A 20,319-nucleotide genomic window follows, 5' to 3' on the forward strand; every position below is an offset into this window, starting at 1 on the left:
GGAAGCAACGTTGTACAGTTCTGGCCCTGAATGTTCCTTCTTTCTTAAATAAGGATGGTATATTATGAGTCATTTCTGGGTTTTATTGTTTTTGTTTTGTTTTGTTTTTTACAGCACTACAAATGCAATGCATTTTGTACAAAAGATCATTCATAACATTATTTTTATTACAGCCAATTACTTTAAATGCCCTCTTCTGCACTTCACGTTCTTATCGTCAAAATCAGAGTTTTAGGTAAGTTTTAGGTTTTAGTTTTGACCCCATTTTCGCTTGTGAAGAAATTTACTTTCCATTATAAACACAGACAATAAACACCACGTAGTGCATTTATTACTGAACATCTACCAGCCCTCACAAATTCTGCCCTATGTCTTTTAGATGGAGTTTCTTTTTCCTTGCACAGGAATCACTGTTTGTGCTTTGAAACAGCACCAAATCAACTACTTGCTGTGATAGGAAAAAGGGAAAGAGTTTCAAACCAAAAGATGGGAGATTTCAATCGGATATAAGGAGAAGGGTTGTTACGATAGGAGTGGTGAGGCACTGGAACAGGTTGCCCGGAGAAGTGGCAGATGCCCCATCCCTGGAGACACGCAAGGTCAGGCTGGGCTGTGCTCTGAGCACCTGATGGAGCTCTAGGTGTCCCTGCTCATAGCAGGGGAGCTGCACTAGGTGGGCTCTAGGGCTCCCTTCCAACTCAAACGATTCTACGATTCTATGAACTACCTTAGCATAACGTAAGCAGCCAGGGCAGGCAACACAAAAGCACCTCACATGCATTCAAATACTGTGAAACCAGAAGGCTTTTCTATAGGGGTGAAAATATGCCTACACAAGAAGGTGGAGTGGTACACCTATAAACGGATAAAATTAACACAGTACGTAAACAACAATTTCCCAACGTGACCAGCCAAAAGCAGTACGTCCAGCTGCTCCCCTTCGATACAAAAGCTGCGCAAAAAGCGCGCACCCGCCCAGCCTCAGCTACCCGCCCAACGCCACGGCAGGAGCCGCAGGCGCCCCGCCCCGCCCCGCCCCGCGGCCGTGACGTCATTTCTGCATCACGTGGCCTGCGCTTCCGGGTGCCGCACACTGCTTCCGGCTCTGCGTTTCCACGGCAACGCGGCGGGCCCTTCCTTGGTCCCGTGAGTAATGGTCGCCGCTCGGCGCCGAGGGCGGCCTTAGCACCGTGTCTGTCTCGATCCGCCCGCGCGGTTCCTCGCGTACCGCCTGGTACGCCGGCCTGCTTGTCCGGACAGGCCTGTAAGCGCCGAGCGATGCCAGGACAGCGGCGGGAGTGCTCCCCGCAGTTCCTCGGCCCGTGGGCTGCCGTTTGGGCGGCCGGGCGGGAGAGCCGAGAGCTGCGTGTGTGAAATCAGGCAGCCCTCCGCGTCGCCACGTAGCACAGGGGCAGGGCACCGCGTGCAGCTCCGTGAGGCCCAGCAAAGCCGTTATGATTTAAGGAACCCTGTCCGAAGCCAAGGGATGTCACAGAGCCCTCTAATATTTGTTGAGTGGTTTTGTCTCAGGACGACCTGTTGAGCGGAGGAGCGGTATAGCCACGGTACAGAAGTTTGTTTGTTAGAATAGTCTCAGACAAATACTTCATCGTTGTCTTATCTTTGTGCAGGTTGGTTCAGTGGGACCCGTTGGCATCCAGAGATGTCAACCCCACCTCTGGCCGGGGCGGGGATGCCTCCCGGTGCATTCTCAGGAACGCAGGCTCAGGCAGCTAGGGAGGTCAATACAGCATCTCTCTGCCGTATCGGCCAGGAGACCGTGCAGGACATTGTGTTTCGAACCATGGAAATCTTCCAGTTACTGAGGAACATGCAGGTGAGAAAACTTTTTTATTTTTAATTTGGTGATCATCAGTTTCCTTCTCGTCTTTTTATTAATAAGTGACTGTGCACGTGGAGATAGCTTGGGACATTTAAATACATAAATAGGCTATGCTGCCTTGAAAAAGGGGTTGGTTGGAGACACATATACAACTCTGAATACATTTGGCTGTTCCTGTATATTTAGTGAACGTGGAGAACAATCACAAAAGCTGAATTGTCATTTCTACCACAGTAAATATATTCCAAATATGCTTAATGACTGTTTAATGAATAGTGTATTTATATGAAGTTTACATTTCTCTGTTTTTGTTAACCTCTGTGGAGTAATTTTAAAGGAGTTGTTATTGATCGGTGATATCATTCTTCTGTAGTATTTTCCATTTAAAATGTTGTGATGTTCTATTCATTATCAAAGTGGACAGAATGCTCTTGATTACATACTGAAGAGAACGTACAAACTTCTTTCATGTTTCTCTGTTGACAGCAGACATGCATGCTCTCAACTTCAGAGACAAACATGCAAATAATCACTCCTGTTCCCTTTTTCCCTGTATTTTCATGTTTCCCGAAATTTCCTTCAGTAACTATTTTATGTAGATACGCAGAGTATTACTTTGAATTCGCATTGATTGTCTGAAATGTGACCTGGGTTCAGGCATAAAGTGTCTCAGATTGCAACAACAGCCATGCTTAAGCACGGATTAAGGCATTCACTGAAAGTTACAGAGATTGATAATGACCAAGATGTAGAAGACATGAAGCTGTTTGAGAGGAGTGGTTTGGCACATGAGAAGGGCAAATAAAATTCAGATTTTTACTGATAAAGAAAATAGAAATTTCAGACTGTGAGAATAGTGTGATGGTCTTAGATTAGAATGCATAAAAAATCTCTTAATTTTTTCATTTCCTATAAAAGAAAATAATATCTATAACTCTTATGTGTTTTGGTTCTCTGAAGCTGCCAAATGGTGTTACTTATCATACTGGAACATATCAAGACAGACTGGGAAAACTACAGGAGCATCTCCGTCAGCTATCAATACTCTTCAGAAAACTGAGATTAGTCTATGATAAATGTAATGAAAACTGTGCTGGACTTGATCCTATTCCCATAGAAGTGAGTATCTTTCTATGTCTACAAATTACAGATCAGACTTCGTTTAAAATCTTAGCTGTTTACCTCAGGCTTTGTGCACTCACCAGTTTATTTCCTCTAGGGAAAAAAAGAGTCAGGAGAAGTTTTTCTTTTAAGAGGTTGTTTTAGTGGAGTAAGTCTGTGGTGATACAATTGCAGTAGTTGCAATTCTTTTTCCTTTTACTGACTTAGTATTTGTTGCTTTGAGGTTAATAGAATGCTCGCTTTCCTCATGTCAGGGTGAATGAAAGTGTCACATCATTTCTCTTATCATCTGTCTTAAATTCTTATTTCAAATTTTCACTGATATTTTCAATCATATTGTTAAATGACTTGACATTCTAACCTTATCTTTAAGGAATATAGACAAACTTCTTTTTTAAACAGTCAAATTACTTAATGCCTTTTTTCCTTTACTTAACTGACTCCCAGTTTCTAAGTCATTAGTGGAATATATGTACACTGCACTGAACAAGACAGGCAGTTATTCTGTGGCTCATGATCTAATTCTGTAGCAATTCATAAAATCATAGAATCATAGAATCCTTAGAGTTGGAAGGGACCTCTGAGGGCCATCTAGTCCAGCTCCCTTGCAATGAACAGGGACATCTACAAGTAGATCAGGTTGCCCAGGGCCTGATCCAGCTTCACCTTGAATGTCTCCAGGAATGGGGCATCAACCACATCTCTGGGCAGCCTGTTCCAGTTCCTTATCACCCTCACTGTAAAAAGTTTGTTCTGTATATCTAACTTAAATCTACTCTCTTTGAGCTTGAAGTCATTTCCCCTTCTTCTGTCACCACAGACCCTGCTTCAGAGTCTGTTGCCTTCTTTCCTGTAGCTCCTCTTTAGATACTGAAAGGCTGCTCTCAGGTCACCTTGCAGCCTTCTCTTCTCCAGGCTGAACAACCCCAGCACTCTCAGCCTGTCGTCATAGGAGAGGTGTTCCATCCCTTGGGTCATTTTTGTGGCCCTCCTCAGGATGCACTCCACAGAGTCCACATCTCTTCTGCACTGAGGACTCCCCCTCTAGATGCAGTACTCCAGGTGAGGCCTCACCAGAAGAGCAGAGGGGCAGGATCACCTCCCTCACCCTGCTGGCCATGCTTCTTTTGGTGTAGCCCAAGATATGGTTGGCTTTCTGGGCTGCAAAGGCACAACTGATCTCTGAAAACATGTGTAATTCCATTGTCACCGATCCACCTGTCTTGAATATTTCAATTTTTGCTTAGATTTTGTTGCTCTTTAAATACATATACATCCATACCTCCTCAGCCTGTCTTCTTCCCTGATATTTTGAACATCACTGCTGCTAATGAGTGACAGTGTTGTCATTGTACTTTATTCTGAGTAGTCAACAGTAAATGCTAAGTTAGATACCCACTTCAGTAGTTATTTTAAGATATAAGAAGGTAACTCCTTACTTTCTATGAGATAGCATTGGGATAGATTTATCTGCATGTTATCTGCAGTATTGCAAACGGTGTGCAGCAGTTTGTCAGTTTGCTGCCTTTTAATGCAGAAATCCCAAGGCGGGTCCATTGAATTCCCAGACTATAAAATTTAGGTCGATGTTACACTTTTCTTAACTTGCACCACCAAAACCACTTGGTTGTTCTCTGTCTCTTTTTTCCTGTTTGCTTCTTGTTTATGGCAGGAAATTGTCATTACATTCCATCAATTAAGTCAGTGACTACTAATGGTATAAAAATATTATATTTCTTTCATTAATGTGTGCTGCTAGTTTAATAGGTGATCTTATCAACTTCCTTTTAGCCAACATAATAAGCTGTAAGATTATTGTGAAGGAGATACAGTTACAGAATTCTCTCACTAGAGAGAACCTCTTTATTTGTGTATTAGGTGTAGCTCTTTATTTGAATTCAGAGCTTTTCTTACAGATGGGAGGTTTTCAGAGAAGACATTCTACTTCAGGGGCATTATTTTTCCTTAAGAAAGAGGAGGAGCTTTTTCCAAGAGTGTTTAATAGTTAGGCTACTTTTGCTTTACAGGGCAGAGGTTAACATGGCATTCTTTGTCCATTTCAGAAAGTTTAATGAGTATGGCCTCCAAAAGCATATATAGAAGAAAATATGACTTTTCAGAGCTAAGTCAGAGTTTTCAGCAGAATGCTGAAGGTTTGCTGCTGAATGCTTCATATTACACCCCAACCTAAGTGACAAGTTAATATGCATTGTATCAGTAACCTGTTCCCTGACTTTTGAGCTGTCTTGCTCATTTACATCACTTACTAATATTTCATTTGTCTGTAGGACATAGATTTGATCAAGGTGTACTTTTGCTATCAGCTTTAGCTTTTCTCAGTTAAGGACAGAAAATTCAGCAGACTCCATGTGTGTATGTCATGTTTAAATTGTAGGTACATTATAATGATTTTTGAACAAGGTGTTAATTTGGAAGAGTTTTGACACAAGGCATGTATGTGTTTTGTAGCTAGTACATTTCCTGAGTCTTTGAAAAAACTTTTTTAGATCAAGAACATACTAATATTCATTTAGAAACTCTTTACTGAAGATTTTGACTTCTCAAAAACTTACAAAAAAATGCAGTGCATTATGTGCTTGAGGAGATTACCGTGGAAAATCCCTATGGAGAAATTCCTATTAGATAACTGTAGGCCTGATCTTAAGAACAGCCAAACAGAAGACCAATAAAATAGCAAGTCATTATTAGGGTATTAACCAAGTATTTAATCTCCATGTGTAAAGTCTGTCATAAATTATGTTTAGTACATCACTGAAATACTTGATAATAATGATAACTTCATGTTTGTGTTACTTCATAATGTGGAGTAGTAAGCTTTAAAATCACAGTCTATAGAGTTCAAGAATACAAGATTACCTGTGATTAACCTCTTGAAACGTTAATACTGAGCTCTGCCTGCAATCTAGGTATGACAATATGTGCTGCTGTGTCTTTTTGAAGCACAGAACTGACTGAGGCTGTTACGAGGCTGTTGGTTTTGAGGTGATGAAGTATGCCTGTCTGCACTTCTTTCTGTTCAGGATGTTTGGACCTTTGAAGGAAATTATTAGTACCTCCGCTTTTCAAGTTTTTCTTTTCCTTTTTTCTTCTTTTTAAAAGCTGGGGTTCTGTTTTGGTTTTTTTTTTTTTTCTGTCTTCTTAGCAACTTATTCCATATGTTGAAGAAGATGGCTCTAAGCATGATGATCGTGGTGCTGCTAGTCAGCTTCGTTTTGCTAGTGAAGAGAGAAGGGAAATCATGGAAGTAAATAAGGTAAGGAAGTTGAAATTAATTTGTGTAAAACAGAAAATGTCACTTTGACATTACAAAGCCTAGATTTCTAGACTGCTGTACTAAAGCCCATATATGTGATAACTGCCACGTAACTATTTTAGAATTACTTTTGTTAAACAATTTTTTTTTAGCTACAGCACTGGTTACTGTAGGTTTTAGGTACCATAACAATTTTAACTTATGACTCCTTTTAAAACAATATGTATTTTTCTGAGTATTCACAGAATCATGGAACGGCTTAGATTGGAAGGGACCTAAGAGATCATCCTCTTGCAGCCCTCCTGCCATGGGCAGGGTTGCCACCCACTAGATCAGACTGCTCAGGGTCCCATTCAATCTGGCCTCCATGGAAGGAACATCTACAGCTTCTTTGGGCAACCTGTGCCAGTGCCTCACCACTCTCTGAGTTAAGAATTTCTTAATAACATCTAACCTAATATTTCCCTTTTTAGTGTACAGCTATTCCCCCTTGTTCAGTCACTATTAGACTGGGTAAAAAAATCGGGCTCTCTCCTGCTTATAAGCTCCCTTTGAGTACTGGAATGCTGCAGTGAGGTCTGCTCAGAGCTTTTCTTCTCCAAGCTAAACAAGCCCAGCTCCTTCAACCTTTCTTCATAGTAGAGGTGCTTTGATCATCTTTGTGGACCTGCTCCTACAGCGCTCCATTCTTCCTGTGCTGGGGGCCCCAGGCCTGAATGCAGTACTGCAATTGGAGCACTTATTATGGCAAAGCAGAGGGGGACAATAAATATTTTATACTGAGGTCATGGTTAACCCAGTAAATATAGGCAATAAAATAAGGTACCTTACTTGAATTCTAAATATACATTAGGCAAGTGCATTAATAAATGGATATAAAACATCAGATGTGTAAGTATTATCACAATTATGATGTGTGTTGGTAGAGGATTTTCTGGGCTACTTTCTGTATTTTGACAACGTGAGGAAGAGCATTTCTTTTGTTAAGTACAGCATTTATTGAATCTTGATGCATTCAGAAAAAATGTACCATATGATAAAGATGCTGTTACATTTTCAGTTTGAGTGGCAGTACGCAATTGAGTACAATTAATATAGACAGAAATCTAAAAATAAATATGCTGTAGTAGATGATAATATAGCATTGAGATTAAATATAAGTAGTTTTAACAGATCATAACATTAAACATTGTTCCTGCCATCTGTAAAGTACAAAGATAGGATTAACTAAGTATTTGTGTGGCAGTAATATCTGTAAGTGCTTGGTAAAAAGCAGGCATAATCTACAAAAAGAACTGAACAAAGGAAGTGAGTGTCTAAAATATTTTTGGAGAGAATTATCATTGGGATTTACAGCTTTTGAATTATTTCCAATATTTGCATTTGTCTTCAACAATTAAAGATGTACCAAATTATTCATAACCCATTTATTTAGAAAAATTCATGCATATTGTACAGAGAAAAATGGGTGCTACGTGAATTTGGAGAAAAGCAGTTGTCTGCTTTCCTGTTGTGTTCTTTCTGTTCAGTGCTGATATAGCAGGGTGGTATGCATTATATTGTATGTAATGTTACTCTGAGAATTTATGCACATTTATTTGCAATCTTTAAGTGCTAATAAGCTTAACTGTCCATATTTGATATGTTTTTGATAGTTTTATGACATGTTTTGCCCTTGTTGTTGTACTTGTATGCTAATGTGTTTTTAAACCTCCCTGGCGTGATCTTGTGAAGTGAATTTCATAAATGTTTATGATGAGTTTTAAATCTTAAGAAGGTTAATGATGTTACAGGAGCATTAGTAGTAAATTAGCAATTAAAAATGTATTCAAGCCATCGCATAAATGTGGACTGAAATCCAGTATTTGCATGTAAGTGCCTAAACATAATTTTCAGATTTTTAACAATAAATTTTAAGAAGATAGTTAAACATTCAGTAGTATTTTGTGAACAAATGCTTATGTGCTGCAAGGGAAATTGAAGCCTCTTGTTTTTCAAACTGTACTTTTTTTTTTTTTTTTTTTTTAATTTTCTTTTTCCAATTTCAAAATTCAAATTGTAATATACTACAGTTTGGGAAATGCTAAGTGTTTTATGACTAGAAATAAAGCAAACCATATTTTCACACGCAGAAAAAAAAAAAGGTAGAATCATATTAATCTAATTTCTGATTCTGGCTGCTAAGCTTAAATAGCCTTCTCTGTTGCTTTACTGGCATTCTTGATAGCTTTTCAGTCCTCTGTAATTGTAACATTCATCTCCAATTCAATTTTGGTTACTTTCTGCAAAATTTCAGTAATATAAAGCATTGATGAAAATGCTGGGATATGAAAAGCAATTGACAGATGAAGAAGCTTTTTACATTCTTCACTCACTATCTTTTCTCCCTTCAGCTGGTTGTCCTGATCTCATCTCGCTCGGTTTGCTGTGGTGAACAGCATAACCCTGTGCTTTAGCATTATTGAGATATCTGAATCGTTGGACCTCCCATGGGTTGCTTAAGTCCTTGCTTGACTTCCCAGGCAGTCTGATCTTTCTAGTGATACCTGTGTGTGTTTGGAAAAACGCCATCTCCCAGTGAGAAGCACAAACAAAACTAGTAGATAATATAAAGGTTTGCTTCATGCTCACACAAAAACTTACAGGAACCACTGCCTTGAAACTGTATAGTTTTGGTTTGCTCCAACAGTTGTCTGGAAAGAGGGGCAGCCTCACTTGAGGAAGTGTACTTACCATTCACTCTTAGGGTAGAAGAACCTGTTGATGTAGCAGAGTACCAAAACACTGCAGTTCTTGATACCAGTTTAACACAGTGACATCTTATTTATTTAATCTGCTGTATTAGACTTAACTTTTAGGTCAGAATATTTAATCACCTGATATTGGCTAAGAAGTACTTGTCCATTAATTAAAAGTATTGATCAGTTTACGAGGTAATGAATTTCTGTCCTAGCAATTCAATAATATCTAGCAACTGTAACTTAAGATGAAACCTATTAGATTTAAATTGAGAGAGATTTTAGCCATACAAGAACAGAATGCTTATAACTGTACACCACTATTATAAGAAAAACAAAAAATGTATATAATTCGTACCCACTAACTCTACCTTTTGTGTGAAACAATTCTTTCCTGCATTTCCCATAACTCTTGGTTATTCCTTTATAACAGAATCATAGAATGGCTTTGGAAGGAATGATAGAGATCATCTAGGTCCAACCTTCTGCCATGGGCAAGGCTGCCACTCAATAGGATCAGGCTGCTCAGGGCCCCATCCGACCTGGCCCTGAATGCCTCCATGGATGGTATATTCTCAATTTCCATGGGCAGCCTGTGCCAGTGCCTCATCATTCTCTGAGTTAAGAATTTCTTCCTAACAACTAACCTATTTTTTTCCCTTTTTAGTTTAAAGCAACTCCCCCTTGTTCTATCACTATTAGACGTAAAAGTCAGGCTCCCTCCTCCTTACGAGCTCCTTTAAAGTACTGAAAGGCTGGAGTGAGGTCTCCTCAGGGCATTCTCTTCTCCAAACTAAACAACTCCAGCTCCCTCAACCATTTTTCATAGTACAGGTGCTTTGTGACCTGGCTGGATGGGCCTTTGAACAATGTGCTCTAGTGGGAAGTAGCAAGGGCCTGTAGCAGAGGAGCTGGAACTAGATGAACCAGTCCCTTCCAACCCGTTCTATGATCTGTAGCCCTCCTTTGGGCCCACTCCTACAACTCTGCATCCTACCTGCTGGGAGCCCCAAGCCTGAACGCAGTACTCCAGGTATCAGTATTTGCTTTCCAGAGTTGGAAATTGGTGAGGAATTTCACTCTTTTTCTGTAATAAATAGTTTACTGTTCCAGTATCAATGTAGTATTTGCATTGTTTTCCTAATAGAAGTCCTGTAAATTTTTAGTGAGTATAATTACTGTTTGCAGCAGCAAAAGGTAATTTAGCTGCTATTACAAATTTTTTCTCTATTGCCTTCATATTTTTTTTTAGTCTGCATATAATATTATGCTTACAGGTTTTTTGCCTTCACAATACATCATCGTCTGTAATATTTTTGAGATGTCAGGCTCAAGTTTTGTAGTATATTTGATAGGACAGACAGCAGAAAATATCAAATCACAGACTGAGAATGTTGTAATCTGTGTTGCTGCATTATGGACAGTCTTTTTTTACTGCTTGTTTTTAGAAATGGAGCAAATGCAGCTTTGGGTTTTTTTAGATTCTGCAGGTCTGGTTTAAAATGAAGCACTTAAGAAAACAATTGCGTAATTAGTGGTCTCAATGTATTTGGCTAAAAATGAAAGGATGTGAAATAGTACTGAGACATTTCAGGTGATCCTTTTGAAAATAATCATATTTGATATTCTTAATTAATCTTTGCTAACTGGTTAACCATGATCTTGCTAGGAGTGGGAAAGACAATCTGCAGCCTTTTGAGTTAAGTTGCTATGAATTTACCTCAGGGCTTTTTTGATAATGAAACCCTTGTGCACTGGAACCAATGTTGTTTTGTGGAGTAGTCTTTTCATATGACAGCAGTTTGCAACTATCCTATCTCTTCAGGGAAGAATTTTGCCTGAAAACTATTTTTGCCTATGCTAGAAACTTGATTTCTTTTAAAACTATCCGTCATGGTATTTGCCTTTATTTGTATTTATTATTTTGTATTTATGGGATCCTTTTCACCCCAGATATGAGTGTGTACCAAACAACACTTTAGCAAGAGAGGAAGAATTGTTTCTTTGGACACTGTCTCAGCACATCAGTCTGCACTGAGCGTGTTTTCCTTCTGTTTTGGGTACCAAAATGGCTGTCTGCAAGGACAGAGAATTTAGGCTCAGTGTCTAGTTCAATCCCTAGCTCAAAGCAGGGCCAACTATTATAAATCCAGTTACTCAGGTGCATATCCAGTAGCTTTGTGAATTTTTGTCTACTGCCCCTCATCTTTTTGCTGTCCACATTCAAGAAGAATCTAGCTTTGTCTTTTCTATAATCTTCATTAGGTCGTTAATTAGTGTGAAGGAAACGTTAAACTGTTTTAATGAACTCTCTTATTTCTCTTTGAGCAACAGAGCAATGGATACATGACTTTGCTGTATGGCTCAATATGTGTAGCGTGTTGAGCATGGAGTGGAACACAGGCTGTCACTGTTGTCCCTGCTGTTGTCAGGAGCATGAGCAATTTTCCTACTCACTGTAAGGCTAGGAGAGAGACTGAAAACTCGGTTTCTCATTTCCAGGAAGGATAGAACAGTTGTCTGAGAACAAGATCAGAAAAAGTTGCAGATAATGAATGATGAATACATTATATTTAATTGCCCAGAAGTTAGTGTGTTAACAATGAATACTCTCTTAAACCATTTGAAAAAGATATAAATAGCCATATGTGTGTATTTATTATGATAGGAAGTGTTCTTTAATACAAATTGAATAGCCATAAGTTAGAACATCACCTGAAAGCTTTAAGAGTTGGAGCAAAGTACTGATTCAATTTTTCCCTTACAGCTTTTTTTCTGCCCTTTACACATAATGTTGCAAGTCTTTTGACTACAAAACTGTTTTCCCACCTCCTCGCCTTAGAGATTTCATTTTGAAGGGCTCTTTTTCAAAAGATCTCTGACAAAGCTGGTATAAACTATGGCTGGCATAGTATTTTTTTGTCAAGCAGAAGAGATGCCTTAAAAGCACAAGCACATACACTTGATGTCTTTACAGGCGTCAGCTGGAATGTAGTCTTACTCTTCCACATCATCATCTTAGGCTGAAGAAGAAGAGAATTTTAACAAATAAATTAAGTGCAGAATAATGATTCATAGTGATGTTTAGGTTTTAAAATGTGAAAGATAACTGAGCTTAAGATGAAGAGAGATGGGATCAGCACACAAAGGAAAGTTTTGATACATCTCTGATAGAAATTTGTAGATTAGCCTAGACAGCTTTGATTTCAAATGAAAAGAATATGAACCAAAAATGAGTTTAAGTCAAAAATGGATTTCGGTCAAAGCTGAAATTACTTCCCACTGAATCCACATCTGTCCAAAACACATCAAGTTCTTTACTGTGCATTCCTTGAAAGATAGGTACTGTCTGGGTGGATATTATGGTTCTTCCTCTTCTTTTCACCTACTGCTTCTTGTGCTTACATCCATGTTTTCAAAACTGCTTTACTGACCTAAGGACTGAGGTCCATATTGCTGCTGAAGGGTGTAATCCTTGTCAACTGCCTTCTGATGGCACTGGTATTTGCCATCATTCAAAGTGGAGAGGTAATCACACTGGAAATAAGTATCACTGCAGAAAATCATTCAGGACTGTTTTTTTGGTCAAATTACCTTTCTGATAGGGGGTGAACAACAGAAACATGCCTGTCAGATATAAGATGAACGTACCTAAGTTAAATATAAGGTAATTTTCATGTGCCTTCTTAAAACAGATAAAGGCAGAAGCTGTAGCATTTATGTAGCATTTATGTAGGATGAAGTGCCTTTTCTTGTTACAACCATTAATCCTGAGAAACAGTCCAGAGTTCAACTAAGTCATTTCAGGAGAAGGAGGAAGGAGTGGGAGACAACTTGCGAGCAATCTGTTCAAATGAAAATTTGTCAGCAGTGCAGAAGCTTCTTTCAGAACTGGTAACTTTCCCAAGAGGCCATTTCGCCTCCTTCCATGGCGAAGTGGAGGCGTCCTTATTGGTTAAGGTTAGAGCCTTAAACTGAGACCAGCACTGCCAGTGCCAGCGTAGGAAGGACATGCTAATTATATGCCATGATCCTTGCTACTAGGCTGTGACAGACAATGGTCCACACTGCACAGACTGCTAACAAAGATCTCTACACACTTTTCAGCTAGGATACTATGCTCTCTGAAGTGGAGGTTTTCCCCATGCCATTTATTCTTTTCTCATCCTTGCAATCCAGAGATGGTACTTCACCTTAGATGTTTTTTCTGTCTCTGCAAGAAGTAGAATAGAAGAGCTAAGAAAATAAAACACCAAAGAAAAGGTCTTAAAATTATCTTCAGATAGATACAATAAAAAATATATTACTTCTTTACAGATACTTTGAAATCAAATGAAATCCAGTTCAGGGTTCACTTGTCCAGCGTAGAAATCCTGTTTCATAATAGCTGCACAAGAAATGAAAATTATTGTCTTATAGAATGAATCTTTTGAATGTAACTTATGCAAAGTTCATACGGGCATATCTACATAAAACCATGTAACAGTATAGTTAAAAACGAATGGAGAGAAAAGAGTCTGCAGCACCAGAGGTTAATGGTTCTTCTTTGTCTAACACGTAATCATCACTGACTGTTCAGCCTTCATTTCTCTTGGTGAAAGCTTTGAAAAATAATGAACTGATGTTAAATCGGTATCAGTGAGTGCAAGTTTGCTTCAAGCTAGTTGTTTTGATGTTACATTTCTTGATTTCTCTGAGATTAAATGTTGAGGGTGGGAAATGGAAATGCGTTGTTAAATGCCACAGGTATGAACGTGCTTGTTTATCTCATCTCTTGTAAAGCATCGAGTTCTTATGTCGTTATGTTTTGTAGGGAAGCAAAATTATGTCATTTAAATGTTGTCATAGCTACATTCTTCTCTCAGTTCTCCCTCTTCTCTTTCGGAATGGAATCTTTGCTCTATATAGTGCAGTTTTCAATTAGCAAATGGAAAAAGATTAGAGAAATGCACATTGTCACTGTTAAAATGATTTTTAGTCAATCAAATGCTCGCTGAGAACTTCGGAATTAGTGGACATGAACAGTCCTACATCTGTTTTACCTTCTTCTTGAGAGTCAGAAAGGAGTCAGGGTGTGGGCTCTGCTTCCAGGGAGCATGTCCACCAAAGTGTGTTCAGAAATATTTCCCTTTCTCAAAGTACAGTGTTCTGTATTTCTTAAGACTTTTTACAAGTCTGAAATGAGTAGGCTTTTTTTTTTTTTCCTTTGGACTTCTTTCTGAGCCTGACCAGCTGGATACTTAAAAAACATTGGTTTGTTGTACACCTGAAAAGACAGGGCTCTGATTTTCAGTATGCTTCTTTTGTTGCTTCTTTTTGTCACTGTTGCAGTTACTTTAGTTGCTGAGCTGAGTTATTCTTTTAATGTATTGCTGTTTGTGCTGAAGTGATGTAAAACCTGAGACATTTTGAATGGCAGCAAGTCTTTCCTGTGCTTTGGCTTTACTTAGAAATCTGGACTTCCCTTATGAATTCAATCTCTGACGTGAGGAGGTTGACTTTATATCAAATTTGAATGGAATGAAGGGCATGGGTTTGTTCTTAACAATATACACTAACTTGTTACTTGGCAGCTTTGATTTGAGCAGGAAAATGAATAAATTGGATAATAAATAAGTGTATTACTTATTTATTGTAAGAAACATGAACAGATAGGAATATTCTGCATTGGCTTAATGCACTGATCTTCTGTAGACGTAATTGTTAAGTTCTGGTTGCTCAGATGAAAGTGCATTTTCTACTCTTTTGTCCCTTCAGATGTTTCTGCAGTTCACAAAAGCAAGTACACAGTCATATAGAATTCAGCGTACTTGGGAGGACAGCATCACTTAGCTCATCAGAATTGACCAACGTAGGCAGAAGGTGTAGAAAAGCTTGATTGACTTTGTGGTTTTTCAGACTTTGACTTTTAATACCTTGCTTTTCTGAGCACCCAACTTATACAGTGCATATTAGCATAAATTTAGCTGTTCCCTGAGCTCTTCCGGTCTCAAATTTCACTTCCTTGTCTGCATCAAGTGCTGTCTTTTGGACTTCAGTTTGAGGGCTAATGGCCACAAGCTTGCTCTTGTTGAAAGGATCAAGTGTTCTGATAAAAGACTGCTGTGAAAAGAAATAGCATTCCTCTCTAACAAAGGACTTTAACTTCTGAGTCTTTCTTGTATTTTAAGAATGTGCTTTAAAGATGTATTATCTTATATTGCTCACAGACAGCTGACAAAAAGATACAGCATTTCGTAACACTAACTTTTCTTGAAATCCTGAGTGTACTGTTTCAACTGATGACAAAAATCTTCTCATAAAATCTTTCCACAGAAACTGAAACTGAAGAATCAGCAACTGAAGCAGATCATGGATCAGTTACGGAATCTCATTTGGGACATAAATGCCATGTTGGCAATGCGGAACTGAACAAGGAAAATCAAACTTCATAACAGAAAATATACAAATATGTTTGAGTATACTTCATTTTAAGAATAAATATTTTTTCCTACAACTGTATGGAAGCAGTACCTGAAATATCTTCAAGTTTAAAATGTTTTTTTGTGTGTGTGTGTGATGACTTCAATGATGTTGGCTTTGTTTTCATAAGAGTCATCCTGCAGATTGTACCTGAACAATTTGCTTAGGTTGATTATAATACATTTTGTAACTTAGAGTAATAATTTGGATTGTTATGCAAGTTGGATCTGTGTAAAATAAGCATTTCTGGATTTTTTTTAATAATACATTAAGATACATTTTAAATATATAATCTGCTTGCATTCAGTCTGTAGTGCAACAACCTCTACAGAATGGGAAAGTTGCAGTGCAGAACAGTAGCTTCATTAAACTACAGAATTGAAATAAATTATCAGATCTTGTGATGCAATATGTTTTCCTATTGTAGGAACATGAATTACAAGGTACTGCACCTCATAAGTTCATCTTATCCTATCATTGTTATGTTGGTAGCATTAGATAAATCAGAGCAAAATCAAAACCTACATTAAAATTACTCATCTTCTCATGGATATTATTAAGTAATTAAGTGTCTGTTATATATCCTCGACCTTAGCTCCTTCTGTAACTGTTATGTTATCATCTCTTGAATACTGTTCCAACTGTTGTCTGTCCAGCATTCTTGTAGCTTTCTGTATGGTTGCAGTACTTTGATTTTGTGCAATTTTCATTAATCCTTCTCCTGTGAATTCTGGTCCCAAAAAACTTTGGAGTGTGTGAGCAGTTTATTATTATCTTGAGTTATTCTGCTTTCATCTTTTACTGTTCTACTCTGGTGCTCTTATTGTCCATAGATGCTGCAAGCGCGCAGTGCATCTCTTTACGGATTAACAAATATCTCAAGTAATAATGTTTCAATACAAATCCTTAGGGCAATTGGTTTTTAATACAGGCTGAAAACTGACCATTCTCATGACTTGCTTCATGCACATAACTTTAAATTCTCATTCTATGCCCAATTAGATTCCTTAATAGTTATGTTTGGAAGGTTTGCACAGACCCTTTTGAAGAGCCCAGTTAAATGATATTATTTTATGAGATATGTGGGTTTTGGTACTGAATTCTTACAGACTACAGATACATGGTTTTAAAAATTTTAGGCTGGTCTGTTATTTTGGTTTTTAATAGTTTCAACCAATTTGCTTGCTCCTTGAGGTAAAAATCACTGACATGCGGTCAGTCTTAACAGCTATTAACAGTAAGTCTGATTACCTGCTTAATAATATACAACTTTATCCTGTCATCAAATACAATTAGGTACAAACTTTTATTTCTTCACTTGAAGGTTTTAGATCCAAGAGATGAAGGGGTGTCCAGTCTTGCCTGTATCATTGCAGGTAAGCACACTTAAAAAATGTTTTGGTTGGTTGCCTAGTGTTACAAGTGATAGTTGCCTGTGACAAATGCTAGGTGTAAGTCGATCTCAAAACACCTAGCAGGTAAGGTCTGTCATGTCTTGCCCATATTACAAATGGAAGAGTGGATAGTTTGTACAGTGGCAGAGCTAGCAGCAGAACTGTTTGTTGCCCACTTAGCTTAGCAACTACAGTAATTTCTTTTTGTCAGAAATGATGGCTGATTTCTTCAGCTATGAGAGATACTGTTGTTTATAAGTAAAACAAACAAACAAAAAAAACAGGTTAAATTTTCAAAGAAAGCCTTTAAAAAGGAAGTAAGGGCTCCTAGTAGAGATTTTTTTGTTGTTCTTTAAGATGCAGGCGTGTTTTTGTATATGCAAAGTATAGTGGCAGCTTTTTAGTGTATGTATAAGCATACGCTCAGCCAAAGAAACATTTCACATGGATTCTGAAATGCAACCAAGAGTTTAATGGTGAGGTAAAATTCTTAGTATTTTGTTCTGGCTTTGGAATAACTGTCGAAAATGGAGATCAGTCTATACTTCTCTCCACTGCCTATATAATATATTTGTATTCTCTTTAAAAGTTTTTAGATTTTGCTGGCTTTTTTATTGTGTATCAGTAGTGCAAAAGCAACCTAAAATGTGGAAAAGAGTGCACGTATGGCAAGTAGATGTCAGGCCAGTATAACATTCAGCTTATACTGTGCTGCTGCTGGCAGCAGCCAAGGTTTATACTACAATTTTTCATCTGGGAGAGATGAGAAAACACTTTAAACCACTACCAGAATAGATAGCACAGTAGCTAAATTGCAAAGCGTAGAAATTGACAGAGTTGTAAATTATCACAGGGAATACTGTCAAAACAGGAACTTTGCAAAGTGTAAGACCAAAAGCATACACTTTGACTTACACAGATGAAAGTAAAGGTAGTATACATAATTCATTTGCTACCGCATCCGTGAATAAGTATAGGATCTGGTCGGGAAGATGACAGCTTTAGGAAAAGTGGAACTCTTAAATTATTGGTCGGGAGCATGTGCTGAAAAGTAATGTTTTAGTTAATGCTAACTGAACTTTAACTGCTAGTTAATGAAATGACACCAAATGTAGAATTTATAAATACCAGCAAAACAATATCTATATAGATGCTTTAAAATTGTATTTATGTGTCATTGACTGTTAGACTATTTCTGCATTCCAGATTAGACAGAGACTGGATAAGCATGCAGACAGTCCTGGGAGCAGAACCAAAATGTAGGATGGTTCTGTTGCTGGATTATAAAAACGTTTAAGGGTTGTGGTGGGGTTTTTTAGGGCTCCAGTTTTGCCAGGAATGGAAGAGGAGCAGTGGAGATAGGATGTTGAATACTTTGTAGAGTGTTTATGGGAGCACACCAAATTAACACACTCTCAACAGGAAACCATTAATTCTGCATCTTTGTATGTAATACAGCAGATACTGAACATCCTGGTCAGTAAGTGAGTTGAACCCAGCACGGCATGCTAGCAGTATGCAAGGGTCCAAGGTCTATTCTATCTAAAAAAGGCTGAATGCAGAGCAGGTTGATGTCATGTTCAGGAAAGATGCAAAGAGCTTACCTCCTTTAGATTTCTGTAGAGGCAGCAAGGCCACATCCAAAGTGCTTTAATAAACCATGACTGTTTTTGTTGTCCTGCAGAAAAACCTTTCCTTATCATAGTATTTCTTACTTAATGAGAAACTGGAGACTGTACACAAGCGCTATTGAAATTCATCTCTGTAAATAATGGATTTAGGTGGAGACCGTCAGTCTGATTTCATAAGAACCAAGATTTCATCAGTGTGCTAGTTGGCTGCAAGAGCCAAAAAAGGCTGCAGCCAAAGGATGACTGAGAACTGGTGTGGAAAACAAAGTTTCAGATGTAGATTTGAGGATTAGTAGTTAAGAAAAAATGCCAAAAAAAAAAAAAAAAAAAGGATGCAATGACAATAAAGGACACCGAGTCAACTGAGGTTTACAGGGAATGGATTAGTTTAATTACTTTGTGCTAACAAAGGAAATGGGGAATTATAAAGTAATTTACAGATACATTAGTGCAGAAAAATATTTGAGGAAGAAAGTGAGTAGTGCCTTTTCTTATTTAACAGCAGTGAAGTTATATGGTAGAGCAAAGAAAAGCATTTGCTGAGTTGGAAGGTTATTCTATTTTTATACATAAAAATAGCAAACTGGCTGATCTACACTGATTGATGTTAATGAAAGTGACAAAGTTATATACCAGTGCCAGTTTTTATTTAAGAAATATAATGGATAACTGGATATAATGCTATAATGTTTGACTACACCGTGTCTAACTTATATATTAAATCTAGTTTCTATGTAAATTTTAAGGATTTTTCTTACATTATATTAGGGATCTGTTCTGGTATCTGTAATAACACTACATAGCAAATAACAGTACTAAGAGCTGTGAGCAGTGTTGGCATTGATGTGAATGTGGTCAGAAGCAGAATATGTGTTTTACAGCACTTTTCCCTGGGCTAGATCAGGTAAAGATCATAGACATATTTGAGGCAAATAAACAGAGGCACATTTTTGTGTGTGTGCTTAAAATTGGGACCATCTCAGGTCACCGTATGCCTTCACGTTCAACTTGGAAGTTATCTAATTGCTCAGACTTCTGCTTCTGCAAACGCCCCTAGCAGCTCATATCAGATAATCACTGCTGAGGTTATATAAACCGTGCTCTTTTGCCCAAATCCTATAAGAAGCCTGCTCTACTTGACCCTCTTCAGCTCCTCATGCTCTCACTTTCCCTTTTCAAATGACTGCCCTACTACAAGGCTGTAAAGTAATGTTCTGAAATAGAACTGAAGGTGAGTGGCTGAGAGTATTACGTGTCTATAATAAAATTTAAGTTAGAAAAGCTCTTCAAGATCATCAAATCTAATCAATAACCTAGCACTGCAAGTCCACCAATAAACCATGTCCCTGACTGCTACATCCACATGTCTGTTAAACATCTCCAGGGATGGCAACTCTACTGCCTCCCTGACCAGCCTGTTCCAAAGGTTGACCACCCTCTCCATTAATGAATATCCAGTTGAAACCTCTCCCAGTGCTGCACATTTCCTTGACTAAAGGGCCAACAGTCACATCAGTGTAGCCTCCTTTCACGTACTTCTAAGAAAGTGATGTGGTCTCCACTCAGCCTCCTTTTCTCCAGATGAAATAAGCCCAGTTCTCTCAGCTGCTTCGCAGCTGGCTTGATCCCTTCACCAGCATCACTGTTCTTCTCTGCACATTTCAGTAACTCAATATCTTTCTTGTGCTGAGGGGCTCAAAACTGAGTACGGTACTCAAGATGTGGCATCATTAGTGCCACATATAGGGGGACGATCACTTCCCTTGGCCTTTTGACCATGCTATTTCCGATGCAGGCCAGGATGCCATTGACCTTCTTGGCCCTCTGGGCAGACCGCTGGCTTATGTTCAGTTGG

The 20,319-nt window shown here is 38.3% G+C and overlaps 1 protein-coding gene across 4 annotated transcripts; it reads left to right on the forward strand.

The window, feature by feature from the left end:
* Positions 1–1,024: 1,024 nt before the first annotated feature.
* MED30 (mediator complex subunit 30) lies at positions 1,025–15,848 on the forward strand. Of its 4 annotated transcripts, none has more exons than XM_003205242.5 (5): positions 1,025–1,146; positions 1,632–1,837; positions 2,804–2,962; positions 6,129–6,239; positions 15,293–15,848. In XM_003205242.5, exons 2-5 carry the CDS (start codon positions 1,664–1,666, stop codon positions 15,386–15,388), a joined length of 540 nt encoding a protein of 179 aa, XP_003205290.1. In that variant the 5' UTR covers positions 1,025–1,146; positions 1,632–1,663; the 3' UTR covers positions 15,389–15,848. The 4 variants fall into 4 exon arrangements, with proteins under 4 accessions (XP_003205290.1, XP_085077731.1, XP_010707551.1 ...); XM_085221605.1 differs by having other exon boundaries at positions 1,110–1,234; XM_010709249.4 differs by having other exon boundaries at positions 1,119–1,264.
* Positions 15,849–20,319: the final 4,471 nt, after the last annotated feature.

This window comes from Meleagris gallopavo, chromosome 3 (genome assembly GCF_905368555.1).
Source record: "Meleagris gallopavo chromosome 3, MGAL_WU_HG_1.1, whole genome shotgun sequence".
In the NCBI taxonomy this organism is placed as follows: Eukaryota; Metazoa; Chordata; class Aves; order Galliformes; family Phasianidae; genus Meleagris; species Meleagris gallopavo.

Excerpts from the sequence above, each read along its gene's own strand:
- MED30 (XM_003205242.5), top strand. The coding sequence starts at position 1,664 with ATGTCAACCCCACCTCTGGCCGGGGCGGGGATGCCTCCCGGTGCATTC. Across the intron at positions 2,963-6,128 it reads TTGATCCTATTCCCATAGAA|CAACTTATTCCATATGTTGA; the intron begins GTGAGTATCTTT and ends CTGTCTTCTTAG. Across the intron at positions 6,240-15,292 it reads AAATCATGGAAGTAAATAAG|AAACTGAAACTGAAGAATCA; the intron begins GTAAGGAAGTTG and ends ATCTTTCCACAG.